Source organism: Papilio machaon, chromosome 20 (genome assembly GCF_912999745.1).
Source record: "Papilio machaon chromosome 20, ilPapMach1.1, whole genome shotgun sequence".
Classification (NCBI taxonomy): Eukaryota; Metazoa; Arthropoda; class Insecta; order Lepidoptera; family Papilionidae; genus Papilio; species Papilio machaon.
Genome location: NC_060005.1, coordinates 1,911,982 through 1,931,308, shown reverse-complemented (window position 1 = coordinate 1,931,308; position 19,327 = coordinate 1,911,982). Strand labels below are relative to the sequence as shown.

Sequence of the window (19,327 nt, the reverse complement as noted above, 5' to 3'; positions counted from 1 at the left end):
TTTGTAGAAATATAAATGGTGAACCAATTTAAAGACTTTTATTTTTTATCAAAATCATTATTGACGGTAGCTCGCGAAATCAGCGCTAGCATACAACTGTCATAATGTAAACACTCACTGGCGCCAGTGAGCCAGGCCAGACTACTGTATTGCTATAATGTAAACCAAACACTAAATAAAATATAAAGTAAAAAAATAAGCTATCTCTGTCAAGTCTATGACACGGTAATAATAATACCGTGAGTGAGAGAGATACAGTTATACACAATTCCTGTGACGTGACAAAGACAGGGATAACTATCTTCCGTCCCTTTCTGCGTACCAGGGTTTGGGCTTTGTTTGGAACAAAGGTTGTCCCCTACAAACAACCTAGGTTGTCCCTAACAAAGTTTGACATTCGTGCTATTTTTCGAAAATTGTGAGTACTTAGTGGCTGTAATTGTGCAAAAATATTTTGATATTACAGTTTTAGTAAGGTAAAGTTTATAAAACATGGTATACTGCTGTATCGTCGGTTGTAAAAGCCGTAGTGAGCGAAAAGAGAAAAACATAACCTTTCACTCGTAAGTACTGAAACTACGCACTTATTCACATGTATTCATACAAAATAAGGAAGAAAATACAAAATAGTTGTTCTTTACAGTCTTTGTAATAACTAATATGTTAAAATACGTGTAAAATCAGCTAAAATAAAATCGTGTTTTTCGAACATTATGCGCCCAAACGCAGATGTCATTTGTGTCAAATAATATACTGTAGATCTGGGAAACAAGCGGCCATATTAAACTTCTTTTTAAATTGGTTGGTTATTACCCGTAAAAATAATACCACCATCTTGTTGTAAAAATTACCCTGAATTTAGGGGAAATAAATTATAGTATGTATAATGTATATAAATGAAACAATTCACATTTTTATACTATTTTCAACAGATTTCAAAAGGAGTTTTTAATACTAGTATTGCTGCTGTGTTTTTAAATATTTGATACTTTCTTATCCCGTTGATTTTAAAGAGTATGCTTTTTAATTTGTCCCATGTAAATTTTTATTTCTTAGAAATTACAATCAAAATAGTTAAATATTAAGTAGTTTTACATGTAGTGTTAACTGTAATGATTTACAGAGTAATTTAAAATTATATGATTATAATATTGGTATGTTTTTTGTAGCTTTTTATGAAGACTTAGGGCTTCGTGCATATCGAAGAAAAACAGGACATCGTTTGAATGCTCGTCTAATGGACCTAAGACTGAAGAGATGCCGCGCTTTGTTGAAGCGGTAAGCGGGAAAAAAAATCGGGAAATTCTTTTTTTGGAGTCACTCAAGATATCCTTGATTAAGGCAGCCGCCGATATTGTCATGGACCTCGTTCGTGCTGCGATAGACGACTGGCCGAGCAGATTGAAGGCCTGTATTCAAAATCACGGAGGTCATTTTGAATAAACTTTAGTGTCATAAGAATCTATGTTTTGTTAAGTTCATTTTGGTATATAAATGGTCACATAATGAATAAACTTGTTTCAATTATTTTATATTAAACATACTAAGTACATACATATTGACTAAGTATTACCAAAAAATCTGTTAACCTAATCTTAGTCACATAAACAAAAATTACGCATTGTTTGTTATATTTATTACATTTATTAATTACAATTTAATTGGGAATATATAAATTGGTATATATTAAATTATATCGTAATTATTCATTTTCGGGACAAAACAAATAACTGGTAACCCCAATCCTCTCACTTATATATAGGTATAGTCTATAGTACTCTCTATCTGTCCCTTACGGGTGAACGCGCATGCCATATCTATATAATTCTTCATCTGAGATCTCTGTAGATCGACACTGGCAGTTGCGGACAGTGCTACGATGTCCAGTAAACATTGTCCACTGAAAACTCATGTATCATAACCCAACCTGGTTAATATATCTCAGGAAAAACTTTAAAATTATTAACGAAGAATAAATAACATTTTCGTTACATCAAGATTTTTCAGTGAGAAAAAAAGAAAAAATAAATAGTATAATCTAGATAAACTATGGCCAAAAATTTTATTTTCAGTTAAAATCTCAATCATCACAGAACGAAAAATAATGAACCTGCTGTTTTTTTTCCAACATTTTAAATATAAATAATGATTAGTATTTTTATTCCTTAGGCTTTTTCATATTTCCATTGACAATTATTTATTTTACCTGTGTCAAAATTGATTTAAAAAATATATCTGTCTTGTTTGTCTTTGGTATTGCTGTCAAAACACGCGTTCTATAAAAAGATGCATTTAATAAAAATAAGATAAAACCTTTATAATTTTATCATTGTTGTGGCTGAATTATGTCCGGAGGATTAATAGATAAAGTTTACATAGGCTTGGACAACGCGCCGGCCGCATTTGATATAAAAAGTCGTTTGCTTGGTCCAGTAAGTAAATATTCATCGACCTTAAAATTTCTCAATTACATTGTGAAAAATACAATTCATCTTACAATTTCAGAATGGCACCAACTTAGAATACATACGATCAGAAACGGGAGTGGTTGCTATTTTGAAAAGCGATAAATTTGAGCCTTTACATTTGGCTTTGCATCATACGAGATCGGAAGCTTTGGCTGCCGCGCGATCTCTCGCTCAAAATCTTATTGAGACTATACGAGTTGAGTTAGCTCAGTGGAGTGCTGCGCAGGCTGGGGGTCCCCCGCCGCCTCTTAACGTGCCGCCTCCGACGTTGACGACAACGACAGCTCCACCGTCTGTACCTCCACCAGTAGTAACCGTGGCTTTATCTACGCCATCATCGTTAGCTACTTCAGCCCATCCCACCGTACTACCACCAGTTGTCAGTATGGCACCAGCTAGCACTCCCCTTATGACAGTTCGACAACCAACCGTTTTACAATTACTACCTCAACAGCAATATGTATTAAATCAAGAAAGTGGACAATTAATACCTATAGTTCAACCGGGTGTCCAAATGTCTAACACCAACTTCACATCATTACCTATCGCACAACAATTAGGTACACTCCAACAGCCAAATTTTGGACATACACAAATTGTGGATATCTCAAACATGCAACCTATGAATGTTACACAACTACGTCTCAGTGGTGTTCCATCATCAATGTCAATGATACTTCCGAACGGTTTGAATTTCCCTCAAGCCAGCTTAGCTACGGGTGATTCAACAACAGTCAGCTCCGCAACAGCCACACCTGTGGTATGCGCTGCACAAAACACAAGTGCTTCACAGAAAATTCTCTACAGCACTGATAAAGGAGACAAAGAGTTAAAGTACCATATTCAAGGGACTGACACAGTGCAGTGGACTGTACCAGGCTCTCAGACTATGTTGATACCATATCAACAATTCCAAGAGTTTACGTCTAATCAAACAGGATTAACTAATCTACAGCCTCAACAGTTTGTTTCTGTAAGTTTTAATTAGTAATACTTGCTTATTTGCTTAAGTCTTAAGTACAAATGACAAAGTTATTGTACTCTTCAGATAGCACCTGCGGGTGGATTTCAACAGACATCTCTACCATTGACAGCAACACAACTACAACAGTTGCAGACAACTGGCACTATAATGCAATTTAATCAGAAGGTATGAATGTTGTTTTTTTTCTATCTATTTATTATTTATTATTATTATTATTAAAAATACATGTTATATCTGAATGGACAGCTCTTGTGACTTTGCTTGTGTCAAGGCTGTAATTAAAAAAAAATAATTACAAGTACAAACTTTAATATATTCAGTTACAAATATATACTACTAGCTGTCGCCCGCGACTCCGTCCGCGCGCAGTTAAAAAAAAAATGAAAAATAGATGTTGGCCGATTCTCAGACCTACTGAATATGGTCACAAAATTTCATGAGAATCGGTCAAGCCGTTTCGGAGGAGTACGGTGACGAAAACTGTGACACGAGAATTTTATATATTAGATGTAAATATATCTTTGTAAAAACAACATATATGTTTGTATTTTATACAAAATAAAGTATATTTAAATATAACTAGTATATTTAACTATAACTTTTTCCCAACAGCCCATAGTATGCAGTGCTTCACTCATAAATATAATATCAAGTGGACAAGCATCCTCTCCGCAAATTATTTCTGTGAGCATTCACTTTACAAAGTTGATCATCCCTCTATGTCTTAACACCTTCAATGCTATTACAATTGTTTTGTATGAAAATTAACTCTGCAGACAAATTGGTAGCATTGAATGTATTAAATACTTCACAGTTATTACTTTTCATTGTTCATTTTTTCTTTGCTTTATATTTTTGTTGCAGGTTTGGTATGCTTCCTCTTTTTTGTGTATCTTACTTCAATGTTTATTAGATTTTTTTTTTTAATTAATATCACCATCAGTTTTGACTAAGCTAGCGGCTATGCGGAATTTTTATAAAAAATTTGTAAAAACAAAAACAGTTACATCTTAGGGACTGTCAAGAAAAGAGTGTATACCGTCCTTAAAGGCCGGCAACGCATTGCTATTCCTCTGGCGTTGCGGTTGTCTACGGGCGTCGGATCAAATAACTAGGCGGTCCGTTGCTCGTTTGCCCCCTTCTATAAAAAAAAAACAAGAATATTATTAATACATCAAAATTACAACAACTTAAAAATGAGTTAACACATACAATGCCATGTCTTACACAATAAGGCTAGTCGATGGAACTGAACATGTTAATAGTAACATTTCCCTTGCTTTCACATACATGCTCATTGGTTATGGTACTCTTAAGACTTCCTTAGTAGTTGTGATATATAATTAATTATAACACTAAGCTAATAATAATTTCCACTCCTTTATTTATTTATTTTTTGTATATTTTGAATTTTTTTATTAAGATGTAATATACTTCATATTTTTAGAATTCCACGCAAACAAAGAATACACAAGAATCTCGAGGTCAAAAGAGACTATCGGATGGTACACCTAGTCAACTACAACTCCGACCAATAGCACCTGCCGGGTAAGAATTATATATACAAAATATAGATACAATTAGTTTGTTCATCTTAATCTCAGGAACTATCTATCGGATTGGAAAAATTCTTCCTACATTTAGCAGCTCAATTATTATAGAATGCTATAGGATACATAACATCATGCTATATGACTTAGGAGCCGATGAAAAGGAAAATTTGTGGATATAAAAGTGCGGACACATGGTGTTCGAAGTCTACTTTTTAGGGGACGACCAAAAGACCTTTATAATGTTTTTACATTAATGCATTCATTTCTTTCAGCTCTTAAAATGCGGTCTCACGTTTTTCAATTTCATTTTACAACATTTTTTATTGAAAATATCGTCGCCTGCGCAGCATTTAATGGCGAGTGGTTCTAATGAACGATAGTAAACACTGCAATTGGCTTTTCATCTAAATTAATTTTTCTTTACAAGGTTTAAACAAAGAAAAACTCTTTTGAATTACTAAGATGTTTTCGTTGATTGCCTTTAGGTAAATGTGTACAATTTTTAAATTGTTGTGGGTGTATTGAAACATTATGATTCTGCAGATCTCATGTAAGCCAGGACAAGAGCTCGACGAGAGATTCCCGCTCCTGGACGAATACTGCAGGTACTTGAAGATTTACTAGGTTACTTTGTATCTGAGAACTTAACACGTTCAATGCCACTACGATTTTCCTACTAAAGTGATTTCGGTAGCACTGGAAGTGTTAAAAATTAAAAATATTTTTTATATAAATTGTGAAATATTATTTTTCTCAGATATTAAGTAAATTATTGTTTTATTTGATGTGCTTTATATTTTTTAATTGTTTGTAAAGTGTTATTTTTAGGTTATGCTTTATTTACTGCGGTTATACTTCTGTTTTGACTTCGTTGTCTTTAATTTTGAAACAATTCGTTTTTAAACGTAAGCGGAAGGTTTAAATGTACATATACGTAATATTTTACTCTTTTTCGTCAATATTTTAATATAATTTTTTGATGAGTTTTGCGTCGTTTACTTTTAAATGCGTAACAGCATGATCTTTTTACTTTTACTTTAGCGTTATTTCTCAAATATATTTATGCGTCTCTTATCCAATATTTATTTTCCTTTTTTTAGCCATTATCTTTTACTAGAATTAAGAATTTTTTTCTTCAATCGCAGATTTTTTAGGAGATGCAAAAATACAGCAGCCACTAAATGAAGGTTTAACCTAAATGTTTTAATTTCCAGATTATTAAGTGTCTGTGTTCCTGATTCGTTTTCTGGGCCATTTGAAGACTAACATAATACTAAATTCTACTTGAAATATTTTCTTAGGTCCAGCAAATTTTGAAATCAGAGATGGAAAGAAGTTTTGATTTTTTTTTATTTGCAGGCATTGTTACTATGCTTCCTGACAGTAAATCGTTTTTAAATCCGCATACTTTGTTTTTTTCTATTTTTTTTTTCATTTTTTATTTTAAGGTTATGTTTCTCAGAAGAAGCTGAGCTCATTTTGTTTATTGTAATCATCACTGCTTCTAATATTCATAGAGTTCAGAGTTACAGGTGCCGTTCTGTGTCAAAGAAAGTTGATTTCTTATTAGTTTTTGCAGTTCCGTTTTCTGTTTTGCAGCGTAGTTGTGGGATTGCAGAGTGATTTGAAATGTTACACCAATAGATCAAATTTGATAGTTCTAATTCTGAATCTTAATGCTCTATGTCAGATTATTAAAATCTTGCACAAAAATGTTGCGTAATTTCTTTACATATTTTTATAATTTCGGCGTAATTACACATACACGTAATGTTGTGATCTAATAGCGTAAAAGTTTGCATCATTTTCTAATACATTTGTGTAATTCTGTTATATTTTTGCGTATTACGTATATTATGCATGCGTAATTTTGTGATGCTTTTGCGTAATTTCATAACATGTTTGCGTAATTTTCACACATATTGCAATTCTATGCAATTGATCTTACCATCGTATTGCGACATGTTCAAGAAGATGTCCTGTCATCAAAGATTAGTAAATTTATGTTAAATGTACAAATAATAGTAAAAACTAATTCATAAGTTATTTCCATTTACAATCAGCGTAATGGAAAAGCGTTTATATTTCTAAATTCTATAAGTTACATAAATTTATTAACTCCACAGTTAGAGACAACGCCGTTGTCAGTATGGGAATGAAAATTAATCCGACGCACGGCACAATTATACATGTTTCATCTGGTCAACAGACTAAGTGAGTTTATTTTCATCATAAATATTGAATTATAGTAATATCAAATATGATACCCCAAAACTACATGCTTTCAAAAAAAATCCTTATATAATTTTCTTCAACAGCGTCTCAGCGTCGGGCATCACTCAAGACGGTACAGGAATGTACATAAAGCAAATAGATCGCAATGCAATACAAATACAGACATCAAAAGATGGCCAGAAACAAGACTTGACAAATAAAATACAAAGCACAGCTCAGAACGTGCAAATGATAACCGTGCCTCAAGGCATGACCGTTCTACAGAATCCTCTCAATATTGGCCAAATGTCGACAGTCATCGGCCAACCCAACAGTCAAGTTTACATGATCCCAGCGAATCATCCGAATCTAGTCCAAGGAGGGTTGCCACCCGGATTGATCGGTCAACAGATGCTGCAGTCGGGGCAGAATGTAACGGTGATGCAGCCCAACCAGCTGGGGATGCCCGCCGGCATGCAGTACAACGTACCTCTCATGCCCGTCAACATGCCCCCCAACTCACAGTACATGCCCGCGGGAATCAACTTGAACTCACAGCTTACGGCGCAGCAACTTAACGCTGCACTTGCTGGCCAACAAATCGCAAATCCTAATCTATCTATGGCCGGAACAATACCGATAGTACAAGCACCGCCTACGTCGCCGCTCGCGAATCCCGCCCAGACTATACCCGCGTCGCAACCGCAACCGGTGCATCAAATCCTACCTCAAAACTCCACGTTTATCACACCCACTTCTCAATATACGGGAATTCCCCCTCAGTACATGGTGCAATCCAACACTAGCACCATGAGCGTCCCACCGAACAATGCCAATCTTCAATATACGATATCCACCAATCAAACCAACCCTGACACACCTACGAACGGCAACGGGCAAGCCAGTACAGCAGTGGACAGTGACAATTCCAATGGAGCCTCCAACCAAGCAGGCTACATCTCGTCATCGTCGCAAGACGGTTACGCGCTTTCAAACACCACAGCGGTCCAGAATACCGTACAACAAAACTTCTCGACCGATACCACCGCAACTCAGACTACCGGCTTCACAAACGGTAGCCAGACTACCAACGGGCAGACGTATAACACGACCAACGGCAACAATACCCAGGCACCGAGTTATGTCACTCAGTCGGCAACGACTCAATCCCCGGCAACGTACAACCCTGGCAATGGTTCCGCGGCACAAGCTAACCAAAGCTACGGAGGTGCTGCATCTCAGAATACCCCCCAATCTAGTTTCTCACCATCAACCACGCCTGCTCCGAACCAGGCGTACCCAAATGCCAATATGCCCAACCTATCCAGTGTACCATTCGCGCCTAACCAAGGCGCAAATCCTTATCCCAATGCGACCGGTCAAAACTTAGCTGCTTACGCCCACAATCCGTACCAATATAACAGCAGGCCATGGTTCAGACCTCGGTTCGGTTCTCCGCAGGGCTCTCCTTACGGTGCGGCGGTAGCTCCCAATGGAGCCATGCCAGTGCCCCCTCCTGCAGGGAATTACAACTACTGGCAGGACAGTTGAGAGTTGGACTGTTTCCTTGATAATGACCTTGAATGATATCAGCATTTCTGTCCCAATTGGGAAATAATACATTGGGACAAAACTGTAGTAACCAGTGATCTGATAGTTCTCGGTCTAAATGTAGATAATTGTGTGAACACGGACAATGTTTTACAGTATTATGAAGTGTAAATTAGTTTAATGTACATTTGCTACAAACGTTTTAACGTGTTAGTGCAGTGTAATTATTTTTAAGTGTATGTTCGTAGCATAATCATACGTATATCTGTGGGTTTTCACTGCTATAACACACGAACAAAACGATGTTATCATCAGTGAAAACTCACTATAAGATTGCTCTATGGACTTTAATTTTAAAAATAAATAACATTTATGAAATGTATAAAAAAATGATTATATAAATGTTTATTATAAGACAATACTTTGTATAATATTCGTTTTTTTTAACACTGATTTAGTATCAATTACGTAATATGTAAATTAAGTATCGCGTCATCGAATAATAAAATAATAATGGCTTTACACTGCAAAATTTAATCCATATTCCAAAAAAAATCCTTTGAATATTAATACTGACGCCTATTTAATTACTGAATTACTTCCAACTTACTAATCTTTTCATGTTACAACTATTAACTGTGGGTTTCCGAGATTAAAATCTCCGTTTTGAGTATATTGCTATCTCTGTTTTTTTCAAAGATAATGATAGAGATGACGATACGTTTTATATATAAACTAGCTTTTACCCGCGACTCCGTCCGCGCGGAATAAAAAATAGAAAACGGGGTAAAAATTATCCTATGTCCGTTTCCTGGTTCTAAGCTACCTGCAAACCAATTTTCAGTCAAATCGATTCAGCCGTTCTTGAGTTATAAATAGTGTGACTAACACAACTTTCTTTTATATATATAGATTTTGGTAACAAACCCACGGTAAATATTTCTCCACTAACATCTAAAAAGTTTCCAAGCAAATTCTTTAAATCAATATGATAAATAAAGCATTGACAGCAATTAAAAACTTTTAAAACTGTCATTGCTTTATTAAAATTCAACATAAAGTTTTAAAAGAAAATTTTCGGAATAAAAATATCGGATATGAATACCGAAAACAGATACCCTGTTACTGCTTCATTATTTATGTTGAGAGAAATTAAACAGCGTCAGGAGAAAGTAACTCGCGGACACCAGTTATTGAAGAGGAAGACAGAAGCCCTACGCATAAGGGGTAGACAGGCAGCTGTGGAAATGTCAGCCACACAAGCTGTACTGGGACACACTCTGAGAGAGGCTTACATATCTTTAGCAGCTATTAAATTTACAAATGGAGAATCTAATGCACTAGTTCTTGAAAATGTTGGGCAGGTAATTTCCGTATTAATTCAGAGTAAGCTGGAGCGCTCACAACTAGAATCAATGCGCTAAGTAGATAGGGCTGCCGTACCCGGGCGGCACAACCAGGGGGACGGCAAATAGAGCATCATTGAAGATAATCACGATTCTCATAATGCCGATTCATATGAAAAGAAATATCACAAAAAATCGACCGAATGAAGTTTTTTTGCTTGCTCACGACTTTAGGGCGGCAAAGTTGGTATTGCACGCGGGCGACAAAACAGCTAGCGACACGCCTGCAACTAGAATCTAATAATGCTATTGATCAAAAAGTTTTATTAGCGTATATATTAAGACATTCTTATAGGTTTTTTGTTAGTAGACGAAAAATATCCATTTTTTTTTTCCATAATGAATTTTAGGCACAAATTCGCGTGCTTAGAACACCTGAAAACATATCTGGTGTTGCGACAGTGTCTCTTCAGGCTGTAGAAGATTTGACAGCCAGTGATACGCTGCAGTACGCAGGCCTCGGCGCCGGCGGCCATCGCACCAGCGAAGCTAAAAAAGCTTTCAGAGAAGCTGTACGAATTCTTGTTAAATTCGCTTCTCTAAGGAACACTTGTTTAATTTTAGATGAAGCAATTAAATCGACATTACGGTTAGTGGAGGTATTCCAAATCTGTATTGTATTTTTAAAAAAAATCTTTACGTTGATATTAATTTCAGCAAAGTAAATGGCATCGAAAAAGTTATAATGCCAAAATTACGCAACACGGAAACTTACATACTTATGGAAATGGGAGAACAAGTAAGCAATGTGAAATTTATAACTGCACATCGCAAATTCACAAAATAACGTTTGTTACTCTACAGGAAAGGGAGGAATTCCACAGACTAAAAATGGTAAAAGCGAAGAAAAATCAAAAAAAGATCACTCAAAGCCAGAGTCGCGATGACGAAGAGTCTATCTATTCTCACGGTATTATTGGTTGTAAATATATAACAGAAAATATTGATAAATTTTTATTACCCTCATTAAAAAGCACTCGTTTCAGACACATCCAATCCACCTTGTACTCGATTCTTCCACACAATTCTGTATCAACGCACAGACCCAATATTATCTCAGTCTGATTCCGCGGGAGATGGCAATGTCATCTGTTATCCTCATAATTGGGATGATGAAGATTTATTGTTTTAATTTTTTTATTTTAATTTTGTTTATGTGGAGTCTGTTCTGTTTTTAAGTTTCTTTTAACAAATGTGTGTTAATCCAACGTAATAAATTGATTTGCTAAATATGTTGGGTGGTTATTTAAGTTCAGGAAAACACTTATTCACACTGTATCGTAAAGTAAATGTTTAAATTGTTATAGCAAGAAACTGTGTATAAATTAGTTAATAATACGTTACACAACGAAAACGACTGAAATGCAAAAACAAAGATTTTTATTTATAAAATGAGAGATGAGAAACAAAAGCGTTGAAAACTGACAATTGAATATAGTAATTATTAAAAAACAATACTATAATCGCATAGCAGTTCACAATATATTGTAAGTTTTACAAAACCCAACCATCGTCCAATCTTTCTTCCATAGGTCGCGTAAAGTATTGGCATCTTCTGAATTTTTCCAATATTTCACCCTGTTAAAAATAAATGCTTTATATTTGGGTCTCATATCAGAATTAATGTTTTGTGTATTATACTCCTACTTACAGGTCCGATCTTTTTAATTGTCTCGCTGTAAAATGTAATCGCGCTAGATCCAGTTCCGTATAGCGGGTACTTTAGATGCATCTGTAAAAATCGATGTTTATAATTTTCTTCACGCACTTAGCCTAACCAATTATTACTTTATACAAATTTCCCTTACCGTCCTGTCAGCAGTCTCTTCTAAGTTACGTGGTATGAATTGATCTTTCACATAATGTGAATCGTACTCAGTACAAAGTTCATCAGACGTATTAACTGTCGACATCTCTTCGATCACTTCGTCCAGTATTTGTTCCCAAAAGAAATTTGTCAACATTCGCTTGCGTATACCTGCGCACAAGATATTGTATTTATAAAAAAATTTGGACGCAGATATGTAAGTACGATAAGAACATGTAATGATTTACCTTGTCCAGCATTAGATTTCTTAGGAATTTTAAAGTTGTCGCGCATTTCACTTCCTTTGTTCGGAACCTCACGACCATCCTGGAGAATCCAAGGTCGGCTATATGATTTACCTTTACCATAAGGGGATGGTTCTATAGGTACTTTTGGATGGAGTTTAACTCTTTCCGCAGGTTTTATTTTTATATGCGTTTCTTCCGAATCAATAATCGGTAAATCAGCTTGAACTTCTTTATTCTCCGATAAATCCATTTTAGCTATGTAAAGCTATTACTATAAAATTAAAAAAAATCAAGTTCTTGTTGCTCACCCAACATTCGATTTTGTTGATTTCGTTGCCATAGCAGTATTTTTAAAGATTGATTTTAAAACAAACCTATGTTGTATATATGACAACTTCCAACTGTCATTTAAAAAATTCCGTCAAATGTCAAAAAATCAAAGTGAATTTACTGTCATTATTTTTACTGTCATTGTCAAAGCCAAAAAATGGCCGATGCTTGTCAGGTTATTCGAAAACAAGATTTGCCTCCTCCAGGGGGCTATAAACCGATTCCTTTTAAAAGAATACCTGCTAAACAATACTTTAGTGGTAAGTATAACCATGGTTAATAAAACTTATGTGTTTTGTCATATTATGTAATCTACCGTAAAGGTTATATTGTTACGATTTGCAGCAACAATAAACAATCAATTATAATTATTTTTATGTTAGTATTATTATTATAATTACTTTATACAATTTTTCTCTTAATGTAAGCGACAAGTTTTTGGTGGCTAATTTGTCAATATTATTTTTAAAGGGTACACTCTATTCGCTGGTTACATTGGTATGACCATTGGTGCAATCTATTTGTATAATTTAACTGCACAAAGAATAAAGAAACATGAGATCGAAATGCGATCCTCAAAGATGGCCATTTACCCAATGTTACTGGCTGAACGAGACAGGGAGTACTTGAAGCAACTCAGAAGAAACCGGGATGCGGAGGCTGAGCTAATGAAAGATGTTCCTGGATGGGAGGTAATACATTTGCTATACATTTTATAAAAAACCCCCATTATTGCAGTGTAATATATTCCTATTATGTTTGTTGATTCACCCAGAAACCATGAAAACCATTTCTTTACTAAATAGACGCCAGGTATAGATAATAAAAAACATTTATTGTTTTTTAAAGAAATAATTTTTTTGCTACGAATCGGCACAGAATTATTTGGTTCATTGTTTTCATATGTGCAAGTACACAACAAATTTCTTTCTTTTTAATTTGTTTACGTCTTTCAGGTTGGTACATACTATGGTGAGCCTGTATACAAGCTTGTGCCCCAAGATGCTCTTGTAGAGCCAATCTTCCATGAATACTATGCACACACCAACCCATCCGATTGGTTCAGGAGGGCTTACATTAAACTGCGCTCTTAAACAAATGTTTTGGTCTATTCCTCAATACTTATCGCATTAGCTTTTAATCAACATGCAAATTTGTTACATGGATATATTTGTTTTAAAAAGTTGAGAAATGGACTAAATTAGTAAAAATAGTGTGCAGAGGTAATTTATGTAGTTGCATTGAATAAATACAATTTTATTTTATTGGAGATTGTTTTATTTATTTGCACTTTGTCACAACACATGTAATAAACACAAGTGAATGGGGAGAAAAACTGAAAGCTCTCAGTAGATGGCACTAGCGTCAACAGTCAAATGTCATCTGTCACAGTTTTTAAACGTCATTCTCGTTATGCAGTGACAGCTGGAAAAAGGTAATTTTTGTTTTGAATAATTTATGAAGGAAGTTGTACATATGACTAAATCCACAGATTACTTTGTATATAAAGTATTTTATTGTATATCTGTGGTATATTTAGCGCCAAAATCATTATCACTTTTGATCATGCTGATCTATACTACGAAGTAGTTACATACTCTTTGATCTATAGTGAGGCAGTTTTTATCCATTGCGATCCCTTTTTCATTTCTCAGTTCAACAAGAAGTTAATTTTTCTTTAGTTAATCATTTAAATAGGGATCAAGTTACCTTCCTCATCATCAGCTCATCCCCACCGAGGGGCTCGGAGCCTACCTTAACTTTGGGGTGACTAGGCCATGGTTAACCACGCTGGCCAAGTGCGGGTTGACTTCACACATATCTTTGAATTTTTTCTCAGATATGTGCAGGTTACATCACGATGTTTTCCTTCACCGTAAGAACGTCGGATAAATGTACATATGTAAAAAACACATTGGTACATGACGGGATTCGAACCCAGGACCTGCAGATTGCAAGTCAAGTGTTTAACCCCTGAGCCACCGACGCTCTTAGTTTTCTCTAAAAACACATGTTTCCAGAGCTTATAAGATTGACTAGATATATGTTTGGAAACTTTTTTCGGCACAGGAAAACAAGGTTAGACTACACAAATTTTCGACAAGGTAATAATAAACACATTGTTAAAACAAATTGTTTATTTTTATTTATAAAATAAAAGATTTTTTTGGAAACGTAAAAAAAAATCACATCGGAAACATAACAAAGCTTATAAATAAATGTCATTTTCTTACTTCATATTAAAGTTGTTTTCATTGATATATAGGTTGTAAAAATTACATCAAAGTACACGAAAACAATAGTTATCTCTATTTATTTCATAAAGAACAAAAGATATAACTATATTACTTTTGTTCTGGCAATGGAAACACACCATTATAATAATTGCAATTTCAAATATATTTATAAATATTAAAATAAAAGACACTGCTTGACATATTGGTAACAATATTTTTGAAAAAAAAATCACTTTAAATTATACATGACATATCTTAATAGATTTACCGTGGGTTTCTGAGACCAAAATGTCTGTTTAAAACAATATTATCTCTGTTTTGTCAAGATAATGACAGGTATGATGACGTTTTATATAAATACTAGCTTTTACCCGCGACTCCGTCCGCGCGGAATAAAAAATAGAAAACGGGGTAAAAATTATCCTATATCCGTTTCCTGGTTCTAAGCTACCTGCCCACCAATTTTCAGTCAAATCGATTCAGCCGTTCTTGAGTTATAAATGGTGTAACTAACACGACTTTCTTTTATATATATAGATTTTGGTGTCAAATCCATAGTTAAATGCACAAACCTCAGTATGGAGAAATAATTGTTATTTTGATATAAAAAAAATTCAAAGAGTCTTAACTAAACCATTCTCCCATATTTAACATTAAACCTAAGAAACCATTTAAAAACTTTAATATTGGATAAAAATTTAAACAAACAAATCACAAAATTGCATACAACCCATATATTTAATAGTTATTAAGAAATATTATTTAGACTTCTTTATAATTACTTTCGGTTTAAGTTTCACAGTTCTTAGTTTATGCATGTGACTCATAACGAAAAACATGCCGGGGAATGTTAAAACTAAAAGATAAACTCTCATTATAGAAGGTAAATGAAATGCAAAATTCCATTCGTTAGGCATTGATACTGAAAACTTCTGAGTTTCCTCAAAATATGGAATATTACGTAAAATAACAATGGATTCACAGAGTATACCTAATGGATAGAGTGGTATCCATAGAGTATAACGTAACCATGTTAATAAATAAATCTCTTTCTTGTATATCTGAGTTATGTAGAATGGATACCTGTAATAAATTAATTTAAATGTTACATAGTTTATTTTAAAATGGATTCTACCTTTGGAAGCATTTTAATGTCTTTTGTATGTAAAGTTACATTTAAATGAAATGAATAATTAAATTGGTTTAATTACATTTGATTATTACGAATATTTACCATCGTAAATTAAATTCATATTGTTAGTAAATTTAGAATTTTCGAGTGCTAAAAAAGGTGTCAATTTACAATTGTTTTTCTTTAAGTAAACTTGATTATTTATAACCTATATTTTATAGACAAAGTTCAAATTAATTTTAGTCTGTCTACAGAAAAAAAAGTAATTAAATAGAAAAAAAAAGTTTACCTGACAACTTCAATAAGACCCCATATTAGGAACAAATAGAATACAACAGGTTTGGTCTGCATTCTGGGCTCTGCCTCTATCATTACAAACAATACAAATGCACGACCACTTATTTGCAGAAACGGTACCAAAACACCACCCTGAAATATTCAGAAAAATTAAATTATACATTAAATATAAAGTTTAAATCTATTAATTGTCTACAAGGTGGCAAACGATCAAGCACATGAATTCGCCGAAATGGCGAAGCTGCCTATAGACATACGCAATTGCAGATGCGTTGCCTACCCTCAATCGACGAAGGAGATGCAAAAAAGAGAATATTTAACATTCCTATGCATCTCCTCCATCAAATCCACCTCCCCTTCCCATCCTTTCCTTATAAGAAAATGGGTGAGAAGGGAAAGAGGACTAAAATGAGTCCTCCGGCACCACACTCATCAGACTGTAGTTGGAATTACTTCCACTTGACGTCTGTCTTCTGTGAGGTCGTGATATTTCACTGAGCGAGAACAATTCCTGCAACTGATGTTGTTGCTGACGTCTACCACTGTTAATAAACTGATGTTAATTTCAAATATTATTGACAATACAATTTATTAAATGAAAATTTAACTATTCAATGTTAGGAAAAACCAATCCGTAAACTTCATCCCTTCGGATGATTTCTATTGTTAGAAATCAAAGCATACCTTTGTATATCCGAACATTGGATGCATAACTTCCAGATACTGCATTAACTGTAGGAACTTCATAGCGGAGCCAACATTTTCATATGTATCCGAAACTGATTCATACTCCAGTTTAGCATAGCGCACACCCATCACAGCAAGTACATATGTGAAGCCAATGAATTGGAACAAATTGTACACTATCAAGTATACTTTTTTAAAGTCTTCTGTAATACAATTAAATTATATAACTTTATCTTTGTACCATACTAGCTGTCGTCCGCGACTCCGTCCTTGCGGGATTAAAAAAACATAATAATCGTATGTGTTCTTTCAGACTTTGATCTACGTCTATGGCAAATTTCATCAAGATCCATTAAGCCGTTCTGGAGATACCTTCAAACAAACAATCCATCCATCCATCCAAACATTCGCATTTATAATATTAGTAAGATTCAATTTCAGTGAATATTTAATTCTAGTAATTCAATAATAGTCCTAGTAGTAAGAGTAGTTTTAATAGGGGAAAGGATAACTGAAATCGATAGACGACAGGGAGAATAAGAAAAGAAAATATTATTTCACAGTTTAGACAATGCACGAAAAGTAACATAAGAAAATTAACACAAAGTTGGTTCATTTTCTTTTCATGCGATGTCTTTGGGCAGTTGTTATTAAATACCTTTTCTATACCCCATTTCTTCCTTATGAAGTTGATCATACATTCCGGGATAGTCCTTCATTACATCTCTCGCTTCCTCATCACTATCTATACCATCTTCGGACTTCCAAAGGTCGAAATTGATCTAAAAATATAATATTATCTTTTAATCTGTCTTTAATGTTATCTTGAATAACATAAAAACACTTCTTCAAATGTGTTGTTGACTTGAAGTATATAATCTTTTTTTTTAATGTAAAATATCAAAGTCATCATAAATTTTACATTTCTTCAAAACTATTAAATAATTGTTAAATACCTTTGAAGAAATGTAAAATTTATGATGACTTTACATTTTACATCAGACAAGCGTTCACCCTAGATTTTGTCAAAGCAGGAAAAAGAATCCTATAATATTCCCATATGCATCAGCTACCTCCTGATTTGTAATCTGCAGGTCCTGGGTTTGGACCCACCATGTACCAATGTGTTTTGCGATTGATCCTGCATGAGTTACCTTCCCATCAATATTTGTCCACTCATCTCGCAGATTACCCTGTATAAATGCTGTCTTGCGGACAGACACACAGAAAATAAATTTTAATTTTTTATAAGCTAGATAATTACATCATGCATATGTAATAGGTCTATTTTTTGATAACACACACGCACATATGACAAGAATATTTCTTAATGTAGTCATGAAAGTATTTTAAAAGCTATTTACAGAATCTATTGATCCTTTTCTTACCTCAACAGTACTGTTAAAAATAAATACAAACAGAATTATATATTTACATGATATCAAGTTGAGATATAAATAACTTTTTGAAAGGAATTACCTTTAACCATGCAGGCTTTTGGGGCTGTGCAGTAAGGCGGGGCCACCAAGCATCTTTTTCTTTCTTCAATATCAATTCTACTCTATTTTCAAACAGTCTAATTGTAGGGCCTTGATCATCATCCTGAAATATATAGTGGAAAAAAGTTTAAATATACATATGAATGTTGTTTGTTTAAAAATGAACTTTTTTTATTTTATAAGACTGAATCAACCGGCAGGAACACCGATGTGATTATCAACACATATCAACACCTGCAACTCCGGAGGAAAGATAGAGATACGCACGCTTATTGAAGGAACCTAAGTCTGGTTTGGACATACCGCCGAGGAGATACCGTTCCACAGCGGAAGTTCCTCGAGAATTGCACCATTGAGAAATGCCATCCAAGTGGTGTTTGGAACACTTTATCAGAACTGTCCAGAATGATTATTAAGTATTATTCATGTACTTACAGACTTAAGTGATGAAAACAAATCCAAACTAAATCCATATTGTGTATCACCGTGCGCACCGATACCTTTTCCGAAAAACTTTATCTTATTATCAATAATATCTACGTCGGGCTTGACGACATTTTTTAAATCAATTTTCAGGGTTATTAACTTATCAGTTTGAGCCCAATATACAAATGGACTAGGCACAACCATCTTAGGACAAAATATTTCTCTATTTCCGATTGTTTCAGAGAAATTCACAATCACAAAATTGGACTCATATCATATCAGTGTCAAACTGACAATCTGCCGATCAAAATTTGACAGTTTCGTTCTATGGTTGCTAGTGTTCAGTAGTCACAGCGACCAAAAAAATATTGTTCACCATATTTGCAAATGACGAATCAAATCAGAGAGTGCCTTCAAATTAGAATGAAATTACATTACAATAGTGTTTCATATTGGGATTTGAAAGACTTCTTTTAAAACGATGTAC

The 19,327-nt window shown here is 34.2% G+C and overlaps 5 protein-coding genes across 7 annotated transcripts; 3 read left to right on the top strand and 2 right to left on the bottom strand.

The window, feature by feature from the left end:
- Positions 1-2,254: 2,254 nt before the first annotated feature.
- LOC106710067 (mucin-6) lies at positions 2,255-9,061 on the top strand. Of its 2 annotated transcripts, XM_014502041.2 has the most exons (8): positions 2,255-2,432; positions 2,506-3,441; positions 3,517-3,618; positions 4,066-4,137; positions 4,901-5,001; positions 5,550-5,611; positions 7,133-7,220; positions 7,325-9,061. In XM_014502041.2, exons 1-8 carry the CDS (start codon positions 2,346-2,348, stop codon positions 8,769-8,771), a joined length of 2,895 nt encoding a protein of 964 aa, XP_014357527.2. In that variant the 5' UTR covers positions 2,255-2,345; the 3' UTR covers positions 8,772-9,061. The 2 variants fall into 2 exon arrangements, with proteins under 2 accessions (XP_014357527.2, XP_014357528.2); XM_014502042.2 differs by lacking the exon at positions 4,066-4,137.
- A 761-nt stretch (positions 9,062-9,822) lies between these two features.
- Positions 9,823-11,245, top strand: LOC106709980 (V-type proton ATPase subunit D). 2 transcript variants are annotated; one of them, XR_006756433.1, is made up of 4 exons: positions 9,823-10,135; positions 10,528-10,766; positions 10,835-11,087; positions 11,164-11,225. XR_006756433.1 is itself a non-coding variant. In XM_045682917.1 (3 exons), exons 1-3 carry the CDS (start codon positions 9,869-9,871, stop codon positions 10,962-10,964), a joined length of 636 nt encoding a protein of 211 aa, XP_045538873.1. In that variant the 5' UTR covers positions 9,823-9,868; the 3' UTR covers positions 10,965-11,245. The 2 variants fall into 2 exon arrangements, 1 of the variants encoding a protein (XP_045538873.1); XM_045682917.1 differs by having other exon boundaries at positions 10,835-11,245.
- Positions 11,246-11,671: 426 nt separating this feature from the next.
- On the bottom strand, positions 11,672-12,594 carry LOC106710032. The gene is made up of 4 exons (XM_014501978.2): positions 12,233-12,594; positions 11,986-12,155; positions 11,829-11,909; positions 11,672-11,755 (listed from the first exon to the last, which is right to left on the bottom strand). Exons 1-4 carry the CDS (start codon positions 12,480-12,482, stop codon positions 11,672-11,674), a joined length of 585 nt encoding a protein of 194 aa, XP_014357464.2. The 5' UTR covers positions 12,483-12,594.
- Positions 12,595-12,687: 93 nt separating this feature from the next.
- On the top strand, positions 12,688-13,796 carry LOC106710025 (NADH dehydrogenase [ubiquinone] 1 alpha subcomplex subunit 13). The gene is made up of 3 exons (XM_014501971.2): positions 12,688-12,822; positions 13,034-13,254; positions 13,519-13,796. Exons 1-3 carry the CDS (start codon positions 12,720-12,722, stop codon positions 13,654-13,656), a joined length of 462 nt encoding a protein of 153 aa, XP_014357457.1. The 5' UTR covers positions 12,688-12,719; the 3' UTR covers positions 13,657-13,796.
- A 1,761-nt stretch (positions 13,797-15,557) lies between these two features.
- LOC106710023 (very-long-chain (3R)-3-hydroxyacyl-CoA dehydratase) lies at positions 15,558-19,153 on the bottom strand. Its single transcript, XM_045682873.1, has 6 exons — positions 18,850-19,153; positions 18,395-18,517; positions 17,574-17,697; positions 16,913-17,118; positions 16,221-16,360; positions 15,558-15,882 (listed from the first exon to the last, which is right to left on the bottom strand). Exons 1-6 carry the CDS (start codon positions 19,042-19,044, stop codon positions 15,558-15,560), a joined length of 1,113 nt encoding a protein of 370 aa, XP_045538829.1. The 5' UTR covers positions 19,045-19,153.
- Between the last annotated feature and the right edge of the window lie 174 nt (positions 19,154-19,327).